At 43.9% G+C, this 18037-nt stretch overlaps 1 protein-coding gene across 10 annotated transcripts in view; it reads left to right on the top strand.

The window, feature by feature from the left end:
• Positions 1-18037, top strand: part of PPP6R3 (protein phosphatase 6 regulatory subunit 3) — a 128057-nt gene that overhangs the window by 96506 nt on the left and 13514 nt on the right. For 6 of the 10 annotated variants that reach the window (XM_024748902.1, XM_024748903.1, XM_024748910.1 and 3 more), the window contains 5 exons: positions 6070-6167; positions 8063-8117; positions 8984-9114; positions 13311-13432; positions 16611-16764. In XM_024748902.1, coding sequence (XP_024604670.1) covers positions 6070-6167; positions 8063-8117; positions 8984-9114; positions 13311-13432; positions 16611-16764 — 560 coding nt within the window. The remainder of the gene's footprint in view (positions 1-6069; positions 6168-8062; positions 8118-8983; positions 9115-13310; positions 13433-16610; positions 16765-18037) is intronic. The other 4 variants (XM_024748908.1, XM_024748909.1, XM_024748905.1 and 1 more) reach the window with 2 other exon arrangements.

Genomic DNA, 18037 nt, shown 5'->3' with positions numbered 1-18037 from the left:
AGGAGACTTGAATGAACTGAACAGTTCAGTAAGCGCCTCAGACGTGCTCATTACGCAGACCTGCACAGTAGACAGTTCCTGCAGTAGAGGTCTGTGGATAAGAGCACGAAGACTTGTTCAACGTCAGTGAAAGTAACTCTCACAATATCCCTGAACCCCAGATGGCTTACGTGTTTCCAATATCTTAAATTGTGTAGTGACATCTAAGTGAAGTGGTAATTGAAGCAATTCATTGCCACCCTGTCCTGTTCCCAAATTCATGGCTTTTATCAGCTGCTGGTAATCTTTGTGGGGCAGAGAGCAGGATATAGAAATAAATGTGCTGATTTATCATCCATTGGTGGTTCTTGGGGAGGTGAGGAATGATTTCACTCTCTCCACTGGGTATCAGGTTTGGGAGCTAAATAGAGAAGCCCCTTTGAAAGTTATCAGCTCTTCGTATGAAGAAGTTGCCCTTAGTCAGGACCAGGTCTTGGCCTGTCGGTTGATTTGGTGTGGCAATGGAATTGACGTAGTCACCTTCCCACCTGGCACTGAATGTTGCTTAGCTTCTTTTTTCTCCATCTTTAAGCCCCTTCTACCAAGGCCAGGATGAAGCTTCTGATGCTTACGCTGGCCTTGCCTTTCGGCGTCCAAGTAGACTGACACACTCTGGTGTAGGTTGAGCTAAGCAGTCTCTTGGTTTGGTACTAAGGCAATTTAACATTCATGTTTTCAGGCTAGGCCTGAGGTAGCATTTTGGTGGCTGGCAGGCTTCTCTTGATTCTTGACACTGCCCTTTGGAAGCCAGCCTCCCGAGGAGAGGGGCGGGAGCTGTCAAGCAGCAGGGCCTCATTGCCACCTCTCACCTTGGCTTGCTGTCCGGCAGCAGTGGCCACCCCGTAGGCCCAGCTGGCTCACTGTGAGCCCTCATGCCTTTGAGCAATCCTTGCCCGACCCTGGAGCGCCTGGGCAGTATTGAATTAGTCCCCTCGTCCTGGTCTGAACCCCAGTGCTACACATTGCTCCACCCCTACAAAGAAAATTGATGGTGTACAGTGTACATTTTCAAGATGATTTTGATCTGGCGAATAGCTTTAAGAAAAAGAATGCCCTTAAACATCTATTTGTAAACAAGCTAATAAACTCGGAACTTCCGGGCAACTGATTTAATCGGGTACTGGTGACGTTTTGGTACCAGGAAAGTGGATTCCCTTACATCTCTTGAAATCTGGTTACAGGGTCATAGCTTTTCTGGGGAGAATTTTCTAACATTTTTTTGCTTTGACTGCTGATGTGCATATAAAGCAAGCCCAGTCACCAAACTGCCTTAACACCAGGCCGCTGTACCTGTGGGTTTTATCCACTTTATGTAACGCTCTAAAAGGAGGAAGAATAATTACTCTTTTCTGATTGACAGCCTTCCAGTAAACTTTTCTTTGCATGTTTAAACTATACGCCAGTCATGGATCATTTTGAAAATAAACATACTCCAAGCATTTTTTTCTGAATTTAAGAATACAAATCTAGGTTAATGTAAGACTTTCATGCTGGTCTCCTTTATAATCAAATCAGTTTATATATATCAATTTGAGGTTCTCATTCACATTTAAAGCTAGGTCTGTTGCTAATGCCCGAGTACAGGGAGCTTAGGGCAGCTCACTTAACAGACTTGGGGGGGGGCATACTTGGCTCGGGGCGTGCTCACAGCTTTGGTGTCCCTTCTGGCTTCCTCACCTCTGGAGCTTGACTCTTCCTCCTCCTAAGGCTGCCTCACAGGGTAAAGGGTGAGGAGGTCTTCCTCGTGTGGTGTCTGAAGAACTAGGGCTGGCTGCCAAGGATGGACACCACTCCCGCTGCCCCTGTCCTCAACAGGCTTGTTCATAGGCCGTCAGGTCTGTGGACGGGGACTTTCTGTTGCCCAGGTGGGTCCACCCAAGAGATTTACTTAAGAAAGCGGTGGGCTCCCTTCTCAGTGACTTGAACAGTCCCTGGCTTTGGCCAGGATGACAGTTCTGAGACGTGTGGGTTTTTTTTTTTTTTTTCCCTTTTTTGCATAATTAAAAGTTTTTAATAATCGCACAACTGTCTGGTGCTTTCCAGATTTGGATTTTCTCAGCGTCCAGAACACTTTTCTAAGCTCCAATAGAGTACAGTAGCAGTCCTCACTTACGTGGGTTTAGTAAGCCTTGATGGCTTTATTAGTCAAAGTCAGCCTTGAGACCTAAGTTCTTTGCTGGCTTTATCTTCCTAGAAGCTACAGTAGACTCAGAGCTAATGAGGACTACGGTTTGTTGGTTTTCTTTTCCTCTGCGTTACTACGTGGAGGCTGTGTCTGTCAGCAGCTATATATCTCCCTCCATAGATGAAGAGAGACAATGCAAATATGTGTGCGCATGTTTATGTGTATCTGTGTATGTATCTATATGTTTGTACATGTATGCATTCACACATGTATTTATAATACACTTAGTATTTGCATTCTGTTATGAAGCATTTAAAGGAATACTTTTGGGAATACTTCTTCCCTTTTACACCCAAAAGATTTACAGTATGATCTCTAGAAGTATAAAACATTTAAAGAAAAAGAAGAAAAAAAAAAGAATCAAAACAGTTGAAAAGGACCTTTTCCCCTTGTGCAGCCAAATTTCTAATCTGTCAATAAACTCAGAGCCTGGCTTATACTGCTTGCTCGGAAGAAGGACTTCGTGATTCTTTGCCACACCTTTGAAGCTACCAACCATGCATCATACCTTATAAAAGATAAAGCAATTCAGACAAGTTGGTTTCTTCCTACTTACGATATTTTATATTCGTATGTCCAAAACTCAGCCCAGCCTCCCAGAACTTGTCCCTACCGTTCTGCTTTCACCCGAACTCCCACAGCTTTGGTGTGCCTTACCAAATGCACCCCTTGGGGGCTGGCCCCAAGTGCTCATGTGCTCATGTAGTATTGTCTCTTTGGGCAAGGAAGGGAGCAGCGGGAAAGTGTGAGAGTGAACAGAGGGGTGGTGGGTATTGAGGTAGAGAAAATTGAGGTTTTAGGTTCTCGGTAAACTAGATGCAGCATTTTTTAGACCTAAGGAAAAGATGCCTTCCAAAGCCAAATATAAGGTTTATTTTTAAATTATCCACTATTTGGATTATCCATGCCATAATTCCCTGCCACCAGAATGAATAATCAGGAATTAACGGCAGAGGCATTTCTGCAGTGTTTGTCTGCAGGGTAGAGTCCGTGGGCTCTGCTCAGATGGAGAACCGAGGAGAACTTGGCCTTCCCAGTAGTGGCCTCAGGAGCGACGCTTTTAGTTCAGCTGCCAGCTGCTGCTTGTGCCTCCACGAGGTCCGTACACAGCTCTGTCCGTGGGCAGCACGCACGTTATTTGTCTCCATATTTATTGCTCGGGGCAGAGTGAGGAGTGGCACTTGCATATCTTCATCTGTTCTTTACTCCTGATTGAGAACATGGAACACGTTTGCTGACCTCGCTTGTTCCCGTGGGCCTGCTTGTTGTTTGAAATTAGAATAGCAACATTTTTGTGGAGTCCGTTTTCACATTCCCCCTTTCTTGCCTAAGAGAACCCAAGTGAGCCTGGTGCTCTCTAGAAACGGTGTAGTAAACAAGAGCTGACTCCTGCATGGGTCTTTCAGTGTTGTAGGCTTTTCAGAGTGATTTTGGATCAGTGTTATAACTTTCTGTCCTCTCTCTAAGGCAGGTAGGATAGTAGTCACTTTTCTACTCTTCCTAGCCTCTGAGCCTTAAATCTTGTTTAAGAAAATGAAGTGTCCCTGAGCAGCGCGCTGCAGGGTTGTGACTGATTATTAGTCATCTTTCCTCTGGTGCCATGTTGCTGTAGTGGCCTGTGGGTGGGGAGATGCAAAGAGGGAGGGTGGGTGGTTACCATTGCTTGGATCTTACGATGAGGTTGGTTGTGTTCAGAGGTGACTGATACACCTTATAATTTCAGACTGTCACATGTCACTTGATCACGCTTTTGAACTAGACCCAAACCTCTCTCTAAAGATAATTTGGAATAGAGGTCAGTGGTCACTTGACATTTCTTACATGACATGTGCATTCGAATAATTTATGGACCAAATTCCAAACATTTCCTTTTTGGGGTAAATCGTGTCTGAAATTATTTGATTTTTTTTTTTTTTTAGAAAAAAAAACCAACTTTATATGTGTGCGCATGTTTATGTGTATCTGTGTATGTATCTATATGTTTGTACATGTATGCATTCACACATGTATTTATAATACACTTAGTATTTGCATTCTGTTATGAAGCATTTAAAGGAATACTTTTGGGAATACTTCTTCCCTTTTACACCCAAAAGATTTACAGTATGATCTCTAGAAGTATAAAACATTTAAAGAAAAAGAAGAAAAAAAAAAGAATCAAAACAGTTGAAAAGGACCTTTTCCCCTTGTGCAGCCAAATTTCTAATCTGTCAATAAACTCAGAGCCTGGCTTATACTGCTTGCTCGGAAGAAGGACTTCGTGATTCTTTGCCACACCTTTGAAGCTACCAACCATGCATCATACCTTATAAAAGATAAAGCAATTCAGACAAGTTGGTTTCTTCCTACTTACGATATTTTATATTCGTATGTCCAAAACTCAGCCCAGCCTCCCAGAACTTGTCCCTACCGTTCTGCTTTCACCCGAACTCCCACAGCTTTGGTGTGCCTTACCAAATGCACCCCTTGGGGGCTGGCCCCAAGTGCTCATGTGCTCATGTAGTATTGTCTCTTTGGGCAAGGAAGGGAGCAGCGGGAAAGTGTGAGAGTGAACAGAGGGGTGGTGGGTATTGAGGTAGAGAAAATTGAGGTTTTAGGTTCTCGGTAAACTAGATGCAGCATTTTTTAGACCTAAGGAAAAGATGCCTTCCAAAGCCAAATATAAGGTTTATTTTTAAATTATCCACTATTTGGATTATCCATGCCATAATTCCCTGCCACCAGAATGAATAATCAGGAATTAACGGCAGAGGCATTTCTGCAGTGTTTGTCTGCAGGGTAGAGTCCGTGGGCTCTGCTCAGATGGAGAACCGAGGAGAACTTGGCCTTCCCAGTAGTGGCCTCAGGAGCGACGCTTTTAGTTCAGCTGCCAGCTGCTGCTTGTGCCTCCACGAGGTCCGTACACAGCTCTGTCCGTGGGCAGCACGCACGTTATTTGTCTCCATATTTATTGCTCGGGGCAGAGTGAGGAGTGGCACTTGCATATCTTCATCTGTTCTTTACTCCTGATTGAGAACATGGAACACGTTTGCTGACCTCGCTTGTTCCCGTGGGCCTGCTTGTTGTTTGAAATTAGAATAGCAACATTTTTGTGGAGTCCGTTTTCACATTCCCCCTTTCTTGCCTAAGAGAACCCAAGTGAGCCTGGTGCTCTCTAGAAACGGTGTAGTAAACAAGAGCCGACTCCTGCATGGGTCTTTCAGTGTTGTAGGCTTTTCAGAGTGATTTTGGATCAGTGTTTTAACTTTCTGTCCTCTCTCTAAGGCAGGTAGGATAGTAGTCACTTTTCTACTCTTCCTAGCCTCTGAGCCTTAAATCTTGTTTAAGAAAATGAAGTGTCCCTGAGCAGCGCGCTGCAGGGTTGTGACTGATTATTAGTCATCTTTCCTCTGGTGCCATGTTGCTGTAGTGGCCTGTGGGTGGGGAGATGCAAAGAGGGAGGGTGGGTGGTTACCATTGCTTGGATCTTACGATGAGGTTGGTTGTGTTCAGAGGTGACTGATACACCTTATAATTTCAGACTGTCACATGTCACTTGATCACGCTTTTGAACTAGACCCAAACCTCTCTCTAAAGATAATTTGGAATAGAGGTCAGTGGTCACTTGACATTTCTTACATGACATGTGCATTCGAATAATTTATGGACCAAATTCCAAACATTTCCTTTTTGGGGTAAATCGTGTCTGAAATTATTTGATTTTTTTTTTTTTTTAGAAAAACACACCAACTTTTTAGGCCCTATGGCTATATAAATAAGATGATTTCTGGAAAACAAATGAGCAAATAGTATGTAGAATGTCGTTAGAATCACTGTATCACTGTCACTGGTCCTGGGGTTGCCAGGCCTTTTCTGATTATCAGATGCAACAAATGACGTCCAATTTTATTGACCAGTTTGGCTTCAACGATGAGAAGTTTGCAGATCAAGATGACATTGGCAAGTGAGTATGTCTTCTGTTTGCATAACTGTCTCCTACACTCCTGCTCTTTGTGAGACGTTCTGGTTCTCCTGGATTCTTGGAACCCTTTTGCATTCGTGAGTTGGGAGGAGCCTGCCCTCCAAGTGTTCCTTTAGTTCCAGCCTATCAGCCTGAAGCACCCAGACAACATGTAGGGATAGAACGTCACTCCCACAGAGCAGGCTTGCCCTTGGGCCTGACATCTTTCACAGAGGTTTATTTGTATTAGGTGCAGGAACTCAAGTCGTCGTTCTCTTGGAGGTTTTAGTGCTAGATCGCATCATCTAAAGTAGTTAATCCCTATGTCGGTTACCTAGTTACCTGGCTTGAGCAGGTGTGGTTCTTTTACAGCACACAGTGAATGGGGTATCATATTATGGCTGAGCAGCTCTACCCCATGTGTATTTTCTCTAGCTGACTAACCAGAAGGCAGAGTTGGGGCTTTTCCGCCCGAGAGCCAGGCCGTAAGTTCATTCATTCTGCAGTCAGGGAAAGAGGAGCATAGAAATGGGGATTATGGGTAATGTGCAGAATTAATGGAAAGAAGATGTGTGGGCCATCCCCAGAGACGAAAACAAATGTTCTAGCATCTGACCTTGGGAAATGAGAGGTATTTATAAATGAAGTATTTACAAGAGGGGTGTTACAGCTCACCAGCCAAGTTCTCTCTCACAGGGGCTCCCTGATGATGGTCACCAACACCCAGCATCTCTCAGGGTTCCCCACTAGCAGTAGATGCTCAGTAGTTGGTTGAACTACAGCCAGTGGAGGCTGTTGTTTGTCATAAGTTGCAGTTTATGGCAGGTGAGAAGCTAAAAGACTTTTTCCATCACACTCTAATTGTGCCAAACAACATGCTGTGTTGGCACAGGGGCCTGGAGGCTCCACTGTAAGTAGAGCAGTAGTTGAAGGCTGTCAGCTGCCCTAAGAATCGGCTCATTTAAATCCAGAAAGAGCAAGGACTCGGTGTTTGTGTCTGTACCCCAGGAGCGCTCACACCAGAACCCGCAAGTTCCCCCATGTGGCATCTCAGCATTTGTCTGTCTGGACTCATTTATTAAGAGTTACTAGTTAGGGACTTCCCTGGTGGCGCAGCGGTTGAGAGTCCACCTGCCGGTGCAGGGGACACGGGTTCGTGCCCTGGTCCAGGAGGATCCTGCATGCTACGGAGCGGCTGAGCCCGTGGGCCGTGGCTGCTGGGCCTGCGCGTCCAGGGCCTGTGCTCCGCGGCGGGAGGGACCACGACGGTGAGAGGCCCGCGTACCGCCAAAAAAAAAAAAGTTACTAGTTAGGAATCCATAGTCTCTTTAGAATTTGTACTGGGTATTTGGAATAATGTTTGATGAGAACAGATCTTTTAAGGATTATAAAATAGTCCCACCTACTCAAAAATTGTTTAATAGGCTCTGAATTCTTTAACTCCCTACTTTCTTCCTAACTATGCCATATTATAGCATAAGATTTCAGGGGTATCTGTGTTTTATGTATGAATTTGACTCTACCTGGAGAAAGTTCAGGGTCTGACAGCTTCTGTGACCTTTTTCGTACTTTGACCTATTTCTTCTTTGCAAATAACCTTTTTGGGGTTATGAAGTATGGCCCATGGAACCATGGTTTCTACCATGGATGTTAAAAATCTTTTATAGAAAGGCTTCGAGGGTGTGTTTATTATGTCGCAAGAGGCTTCCATTCCAGCCTTCCCATCCTGTGTAAATTCCTTATACCAAGGGAGGAGGTATCATTTAATGCAAGCAGAGTTTGTTGTTACTTAACAGATTTTAATGCTAGTGTAAGTATTTTAAATTTGGAGAATTTCACGAATGCTGTCTCTGGGTCTGTAGATAATTAACTCTCCTTGCACTTACATTTGTTTACAGTGTTTCTTTTGATCGGGTATCAGACATCAACTTCACTCTCAACACAAATGAAAGTGTAAGTATTTAGGCCTGTCGCGAGTAACAAGGCATACGTGAGATGGACAAGTGGGAATGGGGTTCTCTCAGAGCCTGCCTGCGAGAGCTGTGTGCACTGGGACCCCTACGCCCTAGGAAACTTTGTCTCAGATTGCTGTGACTTCAGCCACTCACATGACCTGCCTGGCCCCTGTGGGCATGTGAATTTGCAACCCTGGTTTAAGATGTGACAGGGCTAATAACACCAGTGTAGATATTGAGCTTCAAAGACTGCTGTTTGACTCCAGCCTGCTGCCTCTTACATCTGCTGAATGTCACCAGGAGCGAAACTTGGGCTAGATCAGGGCCAGCCTCTCATCGCCAGGCGGTTCTGAAACGCCAAGCCAACCACATCAGCAGATTGACACAGGATTAGTGTCATTTGAATGGGCACAATGTTGATTTTTATGTCACTTAACATGAGAGACCAGTGGTTTATCTGCTGTTGTGATAAGTTAGAAACTAACCGATTGGACCATGACACTCATCACTGCTTAGCTGGCCCGGTAAAAGAAGAGCTCTTTGTGTTAGGGTAGGTCTGGGCTGCATCTTAGGTAGGTGGGCCAGGGAGGCTCTTAGAATTAAAATGGTGCTTTCACCAGATGAAAGTGAGTATATGTAGACAGTCTCAGTTTCTTGTATGCTAGTTTTGAAGCCAGTCTTTTGGGGGGAACTTTCTGTTGCTACTTACACAGAAGCTGACATTAGATGCTTACATTTTATCTTGGTGTATGTGATAGACACAGTTTTTTTTTAAAGGATATAGAAGAAGATGATTTACATTGGTAACTTTTGCGGAAAATAACTTGATTTTAAAACTGATTTTCTCTCTCTTTTTTTATGTAGGGAAATATTGCCTTGTTTGAAGCATGTTGTAAGGAAAGAATACAGCAGTTTGATGATGGTGGCTCTGATGAGGAAGATATCTGGGAGGAAAAGCACATTGCATTTACACCAGAATCCCAAAGACGATCAAGGTGAAAAAAAGTTCGTTATAGTAGTAATAGTATCCAGTGCACAAAGCAAATGATTATTAGGGGACGCACATTGTAACCTCTCCAAACATATATGTCTGACCTAGAGATCAGTGCTTTGGTCATGATCAGAAATGCCCTTGTAAATTGATGTGAGTTGGTGCCACTGCACTTGTCTGCAGTGTGAACAAATCAAGGTAATCTACTTGAAAATGCTCGAAGTGTGTAGACATCATTCATGAGATGTTGTGACGCAGCCAGTTCTTATCAGGCAGGGATGCTGAGGGATGTAGTCATCTCGTGCTTTGAGTAAGTGTCCCCTTACCAGTAACAAGAGCAGCAGCTGAGTTACGTGTTGTTTCTTACAAAAGACTGAAAGTTTCCCCGGGGGAGGGAAAAGTTGTTTCTAAAAGTTAATTTAACTTGGGGAGACAGAGTCATGTCATTTGATACCCACTGGGATCAACCCAGTCTCTCCCCTCTCCCCCTCATTTTTAAAATTCACTCTATCCAAAAACCCCAGTTACAATGCAGAGCTTGTCACACTGGATAAAAAAATAAGGCCTGGGCTTCCCTGGTGGTGCAGTGGTTGAGAGTCCGCCTGCCGATGCAGGGGACACGGGTTCGTGCTCCGGTCCGGGAAGATCCCACATGCCGCGGAGCGGCTGGGCCCGTGAGCCGTGGCCGCTGAGTCTGCGTGTCCGGAGCCTGTGCTCCGCAGCGGGAGAGGTCACAACCGTGAGAGGCCCGCGTACCGCCAAAAAAAAAAAAAGCCTGATTTATGCTGCAGATGGGAAATAAATTATTTAAAAACTTAAATTAAAAAAAAACTTTAAACAGGTTAAAATTAAAGGTAGAGGGATCTATATTAATATTAAAGTAGATTTCAAAGGAAAGGTCATAAAGGGGTTATTGGAAGGACATAATGCCAGTTGTAAATGTCTACATATCTAATAACAGGGCTTCAAAATAGAGCAAGCAAAAACTGATAGAACTGTGAAGAGAAATAGGCATATTCCACAATTATATTCAGATATTTCAGTACACCTCTCCCAGTAAATATATTCAAGTATACATGAAATATTTACCAAGAGAGATCATATTTGGGCCATAAAGCAAGTCTCAGTAAAAAGGTTTCAAGTCATACAAAATACACTTGTCTGACCCCAATGGAATTAAATTAGAAATCAGTAACAGATCTCTAGAAAATCTCCAAATATGTGGAAACAAATAACACATGAGTTAAAGAAAAAAATCACAGGGGAGGGACTTCCCTGGTGGTCCAGTGGTAAAGAATCTGCTTTACAATGCAGGGGACGCGGGTTCGATCCCTGGTCAGGAAACTAAGATCCCACATGCCACGGGGCAACTAAGCCTGTGCGCCACACCTACTGAGCTCGTGCACCTCAGCTAGAGAGCCTGCCTACCGCAAACTACAGAGCCCATGTGCTCTGGAACCCCACACGCCACAACAACAGAGCCCACGTGCCCTGGAGCCTGCACACCACAACTAGAGAGAAGCCCACATGCTGCAGCAAAGAGCCTGCATACCTCAACGAATATCCCATGTGCTGCAACTAAGACCCAGTGCAGCCAAAAATAAATAAATTAAATAAATGAATAAATAATCAGTCAATCAATCTTAACCAAAAAGAAACATTTAAAAAATCACAGGGGAAGTTGCACAGTACTTTGAATTGAGAGAAAATGAAAATACAGTATATCAGGATTTGGACCTTGCAACTGCAACAGTACTTAAAGGATCATTTTTAGCACTAACTGCTTACATTAAAAAAGAAGAAACAAGTCAAATCAGTGACCTCAACTTCCACCTTAAGAAATGACTAGAAATACAAAACAGAAAAACAGTAGGGAAAATCATTGTAATCAATGAGTCATGACTAAAAGTTGTTCCTTGAGAAGATTAATAAAACTGATATACCTCTAGACAGAATGGTCAAGGAAAAAAGAGAAGATACACATTATTAATACGAGGAACAAGAGAGATGACATCACTACAGATTCTACAGATACTAAAAGGGTAATAAGGAATATTAGGAGCAACTCTATGCCAATAAATCTGACAACTTAGATGATCTTTAAAAGGCACAAACTACCAAATCTCAAGCAAAACACAATGACCCGAGTTGTCCTGTATCAAAGAAGTTGAATTTTTAGTATAAAACTTCCCACATACACACAGAAAAACTCAAGGTCCAGATGGTTTCTCTTTGGTGAATTCTACCAAACATTTCAGGAAGAAATAACACCACTTTGTACAAAAGCTTCCAGAAAATTCAAAAGGAAGGAATAGTACCCATCTCATGCTATGAAGCCACATCATTGTAACTTGATACCAAAAGCTGGCATTGCATTACATGGTATGAAGAGAAAAGTGGCCTATTATTCTCATGAACGTAGGTACAGAAACTCCTTTAAAAATTAGAGCAAATAAATGCAACGATACGTCATGACCATGCAAGGTTTATTCCAGCAATGCAGAGTTGGTTTAACATTTGAAAATCATTGAGAAGGCATGTGGCTGAATCCAACATCTATTCCTGATAGGAATGCTCAGCAAACTGGAGATAGAAGAGAATTTCTTCAACTTGTTTAAAGCTTCTCCAGTCAACCTACAGTGAGCATCATACTTAATGGTAAAAGACTGAATGATTTCCCCCCAAGGTCAGGAACAAAACAAGGATATCTGTTCTTACCGCTGCTTTTCAATATTGTGCTGGAGGTTCTAGCCAGTGCAGTAAGTCAAGAAAAAGAAATAAATGGTTTCTAGACTGGAAAGGAAAAGGTAAAATTACCTTTGTTCATAGACAATGTTACTATCTATGTAGAAAATGTGTTGTAATCTACGAAAAGACTACCAGAACAATAAAGTGCGTTTAGCAAGATTGCACAATCTTGGATCAATATAATTGTATTTTTACATACTGCAGCCAACAATTAGAATTAAAATTACTAAACAGTACTATTCACAGCATCAAAATATTAAATATATAGAGTTAAATCTGACAAAAGCCATGCAAGGGCCATACACTGAAAATTATAGAACAGCTGAGAGAAATCAAGACTTGATAAATGTTGAAGAGTTGGAAGACTTAATACTGTTAAGATGCCAGTTCTCCCCAGATTGATCTAGATTCATTGCAGTCCAAACAAAATCATAGCAGGTTTTTTTGGTAGCTGTTGACAAGTTGATTTTTAAATTCATATGAAAATGCAAAGGACCTAGAATAACCAAAACAACTTTCATTAAGAACAGCATTAGAGTATTAACACTACCTGACTTCAAGGTACAGTAATTAAGAAAGGGAATAGATCAGGGGGACAGAACAGAGAACCCGTAAGTAGACCTGCACACATATGTAGACATCTGATTCATGGTGGAGGTGCAAAAGCAGATCAGTGGAAAAAGGATAGTCTTTGGAAGACATAGTGCTGGAACAGTTGGACATCTATATGTAAAAAAATGAACTTAGTCCATACCTCTTACTGTATATACACATTAACCCAAAATGGATCTTAGGCCTAAATGTAAGACATAAAACCAGAAAACTTAATACTGGAAAATCTTTGTGACCTTGGGTTAGGCAAAGATTTCTAAGATACAACACCAAAAGTGCTATACATGAAAGAAAATTTTGATAAGTTAAACATGATCAAAATTAAACACTTCTGTTCTTCAAAAGACACTTAATATTAAGAGAATGAAAAGACAAAGCATACGCCCAAGAGAAAACATTTGCAAATCATATATCTGATAAAAGACTTCTGTGTAGAGCATATAAAGAACTCTCGTAACTCTGTAGTAATAAAAAAGACAACCCAATTTTTAAAATAGGCTAAAGATGTGAAAAGAACACTTGAGAAAAGAAGATGAGCGCTTGAGAAGAAGCTCAGCATCCTTGGTAATTAGGGAAATGCAGATTCACGCCACCAGGGGACACCTCCACGCACCCTCCAAACAATGCAGTTGTTTAGATTATGATCTGTGTCTTCGAGCAAAGCCCAAGTGGGAGAACAGCGGGAGACCCAGAGTAGGATCAGTCTTAACAGAATGACGGGCAGATTGGATCCAGGTGAAGTGCAGTACGATCTTTTTGTTGTTGGAGGACTTTTGAATTCTTTGGATTTAGTTGGTGGCCGACAGGCAACATTAAATATTTTGGTCCTTTTTTCCTTAGCTCGGGGAGTACAGACAGTGAGGAAAGTACAGACTCTGAAGAAGAAGATGGAGCAAAACAAGACTTGTTTGAATCCAGTAGCGCCAACACAGAGGATAAAATGGAGGTAGACCTGAATGAACGTAAGTTGCCTTCTTCCGTATCAGCCGCTGTGTGTTGGAGATAGCCTACAGTATCTGAGATGTCTTCTGAAGGAATAGTTAAGTTGAAGCACATGTTGTCATTTGAGTCCCCTTGAAGGTTTAAGTCTCAAGGACCGGGCCTAAGGGAAGGAGCAAGTTACACCTTTGATGGGAGAGCATCTCTTTACGGTTTGGAAACCTTCTGTGTGAGTCTGGCTAGAGGATAGAGCACACTGGTAGGTCCATCCTCTGGCTACAGAGACTGGGTACCAAAGCAAAAGGGGAAAGGCCGTAGATTCTGGAAAGATGAGGAAAGACTGATCTGTAGAATCAGGAGTGCAGTTAAACCAGAGGAAACACCTTAAAGCTCGAACAGTTATTGAATGGGTTCTCCACGGTTTGTTTATGAACCCTGTAATCCTAAAACTTGTCCAGCTAAGTGCTTATTTATGTTTTGCTGCTTGCTAAGAAGACTTGTGTTAGCTGGCATTATAAAAATACTGTTAACTTCTAAGAGTCCAGACAAATTTTTTTGTGAAAGAGCCATGCGGGTTGCTACTAGGGCTTTCCTCAAGGCTGAAAGGGCTTCCTGTTACCCAGGAAGGCCTTTTATGACTCAGTTCCAGAGGCTGAAACCCAGCTCTGGAGGTCAGGTTCAACCTCCTCGTAACCTCAGAGTTTAGCAGTAATCCAGCAAATCCCATGTGTTACAGACCCGAAAACGGAGAGCCAGAGAGGAAGTACAGCTCCTCTGTCCTCTCCTTTTCCAGCTCACCTTCTTCACGAGGACGTGATACCGTTCAAATCAGTGCGCCTTTATCAGGTTCCTCCTGTGTGCCGGGAGCTTAGAACCTATTGACGAAATGGAGAGGTTTACCGTCCAGTGTGATGAGGACGGCGGGCCGGCTCACCCCAGGAACCTGCAGAGACCTCCCAGAGAATGGGATGCATAATAAGGACAAGTAGGGATGAGTCAGTTTGCACAGAAGGCAACTCAAATGAAGGCGCAGAGCTGTTTAATATAGCTCAAGAAAAGGGTGAGGTGGTGGAGGTGAGGCCAGAGGCCAGAGGAGAATTTTATCCTGAAGGCAGTACTCCTCCTCCTGAGGGTTTTACTAAGAATTACAGTATTTGATCTGTTTGGAGATGATCACTGTGGGCAGCAGCGTGAGAGCTGGATTAGAAAGGGCACGCTGGAGACAAGAAAACCAGCAAGAGACTCGCCATTACATGTGAGAAATGGCGAGGGCTGATCAGGACAGGGGCCAGGCAGCAGCGAGAAAGAGACAGGCTGGAGACCCTGATCTTTTAGCTGTAGAATGTGTGTGTGTTCACGTGTACGGTTCAGTGGTGTTGAGGATATTCACATTATTGTGCAGTAGATCCTCTAGAACTTTTCTGTCTTGCAGGGCTGAAGCTGTACCCATTAAGTAACCACTCCCCATTCCCCCTGCCCCAGCCCTTGGCAGCCACCATTCTACCTTCCGTCTCTGTGAATCTGACTCCTCTAGGGACCTCATCTAAGTGGAATCACAGAGTATTTGTCCTTCTGTGACTGGTGTATTTCCCTTATCATGATGCCCTCCAGGGTCATCCATGTTGGAGCATATGGCAGGATTTTCTTCTTTTTTAAGGCTGAATAATATTTCAGAGTCTGTGGTTCTTTGAGGTCACTGGGTGGGTGATAAGTGACTTGGAGAGAGACCACACACTTGGTATGACTCACTACCACTGTCATGGTGACGCTGGAGCTGGGTGTGGGGACAGGGAGAGATGGAGGGGGAGCATCCTGGATGAAGGTCCCATTCACCCTTACTCGATGGGGTGCGGCCTTACAGGTCTCAGCCCTCCTGACTCTGCTCCTTGGGAAGGGCTTCCTTTGCACTGACAGGTCCACAGGGGTCGAGGTGGGGCCGGGGAATGGGGGGTGCTCCTCTCCTAGAGCTCTGAGCTGCCTCACCCCCCTGACTTGGAGAGCCTCCGCCATCCCCAGCGATCTCTGTGGCTTCTTTCAGTGGTTTTCGGGACTGTTGAGTTTTTAATGTTAGACTAATTCTAGGGAGCTAATCTGGGAAAGAATATCCCAGAATGGTAACAACAACAGGAAAGTCATTTTTGTGTAGCCTAATTTAGTTATGAAGTGGAACTTGGACTTGGATGGAATGAGTCTAGAACTTTGCATAGGGCGGGCAGGCAAAAATGCCTGTCAGATTGACCCTTCTAAGGTTGCAGGTGAGGTTTTCAGACACTGAGTCGCCACCCTGGAAGCTCTGAAGTTCGGCGGTTTGGGTTTTCATGGGGACCTCGTTAAGTGGGCACGATCGATTACGTCATTGATCATTAGTGATTAACTTGACTTCCAGCCCCTCTGCCCTTCCAGAAGGTTGGGGGAAGGGGTGGTGGGCTAGGTCTGAAAGTTCCAACCCTCTCGCCACCTGGTTGCCCCTCGCCGGCCCCCACCCTGCGGCTGTCCAGGAGCCCCCAGCCGCCAGTCATCTCATCAGCACCCGCCTGTCACTTCAGAGGTTCCAAGGGTTTGGGGGGTGGGTGGTCAGAGACCAAACACATATTCCTTATTATGTCACAGGAAGCCTTCCTGTTGTTTGTGCTAACGGTAGTAGACTGCAGGGCGGCCGTGGAAAGCATGAGTGTGGAGCGTGGCCGGGCGTGGACTGGGAAGCATTAAGGTTGTTTCCAGTTTACTGCAGTTGAATAGCCGGCATGCTTTTCTTTAAAAAAAAATAAACTATTTATTTTGGAATAATTTTAGATTTACAGAAAGGTTGCAGAGGTTGTCAGGGAGTAGCTGTATACCCTTCACCCATCTTCCTCCCGACGTTAATATAACCTTGGTACATTTGTCAAAATTAAAAAATGAACATCAACGTGTTCTTTTATGTGTAGCTTTGTATTCTTGTGTGATAATCTCTATTGGAAAAAAATCATAGAGAGGAATTGCCAAGGGATCAAAGGGAACACACAGTTTTATAATAGGGTAGATGTCACCAAACTGCCCTCCAAGTGGCTGTACCATGTCCGCTTCTACCCACGGTGTATTCGAGTGCCCTTGGCCCACAACTGTGGGCTTTTCATCATTGCACATCTGTTTTTGAAAAATACTTGTGTTATAGTAAACTACTGAGGTATTCTCAAAATGAAATCCTTCCCCTCTTTTTAGCGCCCAGCTGGTCAGCCAGCTTTGATGTCCCCATGGAGACAACGCACGGTGCTCCCTTAGACTCTGTGGGCTCTGACGTCTGGAGCACAGAGGAGCCAGTGCCGACTAAGGAGACAGGCTGGGCTTCTTTTTCCGAGTTCGCGTCTTCCCTGAGGTGAGCACGTGCACCAGCTCTCTAAAGCTTTCCACAGGAGAACCGAGGATGCCATGGGTGTTGTTGACACTGTTGGTCACCTTGATTTTCTTCCAAGTTGAATATAGTGCCTTAAACAAGATAGAGCATCAGCAGGGGAGGGATTGACACAGCTATGAGTTACAAGAAGAACAGTCCTCCTCCTTTCATCCAGGATGCACTGGGAAAGGGGCAGATCATGGCAAAGTAGCCTGGGGAGATACGGCCAGCGAGTCATCACAGTGCTGACGGAGGTGCCGGGACAGGCTTGGGGACAAGGTGAAGCCAAAGAATTCCTGGCAGACACCTCAGTGTGGAATGTTACAGAAAAATGCAGACTATATCTTGAATTGAATAGACAATACGAGCTTGTATTTCGCTTGTAGCTGGTCTAGTGCTGTAAATTAAGGGCTGTGACAGGTATGGCTGTCAATCTTGTTAGCTGTAATTCTCAGTAACAGCAACCTGTCATTTTGTAGTTTTCCTGAATAATATTGTCAGCATTTGAGTATTAAACATGGACTTCATGTCTTGTTAGACTTCCTTTGATTTGATTAACGTTGTTTTATTTCATCTACTGAAAAACAATCAATCTCCAGCACCCCATTTGAAAGACTTCGTTGCTTTCCCCATCCTAACCAGTGATGTTTTTAAACAGTCACTGCTAATGGAAAAGATACGAAGACAAACTGTTATGAACTAGCATGTACCGTTACAGACAAACCAAAGAGGCGACTTTATAGCACCTCTAATAATAGTAGTGAGCCGTTATTCAGAGATAAAAGTGAGATTTATGGAAAATATCTCCAAAATATGATGAATTACTTCACTGACTCTTCCAGTGCAGGACAGTCAGGTTTCCAGCTCTTGCTTTTCTGGTTACTTGAGAATGTTGTTAGAGCACCTTGCTTACCTTTACAAGCCCTTGTGCACAGGCCGTGTTTTCTCACTAAATATCATTAAGAGGGCCAGGCCCTCTAGGCAGTTTGGCTTGAGGTGATAAGGATTTTTGTAAAAGTGGCCCTGTAGATACGGTTCATATTGTACAGCGTACGCACTGCTGGGCCAGCCCCGGGAGCCTGGTGATTATGTGACCATGAGGGGCTGGGGGCATTTTGAAACTGTCTAGAAACCTCTGAGAAGTCCCTGTGTGACTGCCCTGCTGATTGAGCAGAATATCGGCCCACCCACACTCATGTGCTACTCCCAGCCGCCGTCTGTGCTCAGATCTGTGTGTCATTCACTGGAGTCTGTA

This window comes from Neophocaena asiaeorientalis, unplaced genomic scaffold (assembly GCF_003031525.2).
Source record: "Neophocaena asiaeorientalis asiaeorientalis breed wild unplaced genomic scaffold, Neophocaena_asiaeorientalis_V1.1 scaffold43, whole genome shotgun sequence".
Taxonomy (NCBI): domain Eukaryota; kingdom Metazoa; phylum Chordata; class Mammalia; order Artiodactyla; family Phocoenidae; genus Neophocaena; species Neophocaena asiaeorientalis.
The sequence above is the reverse complement of the archived record's forward strand: the minus strand, read 5'-3'. Positions and strand labels throughout refer to the sequence as shown.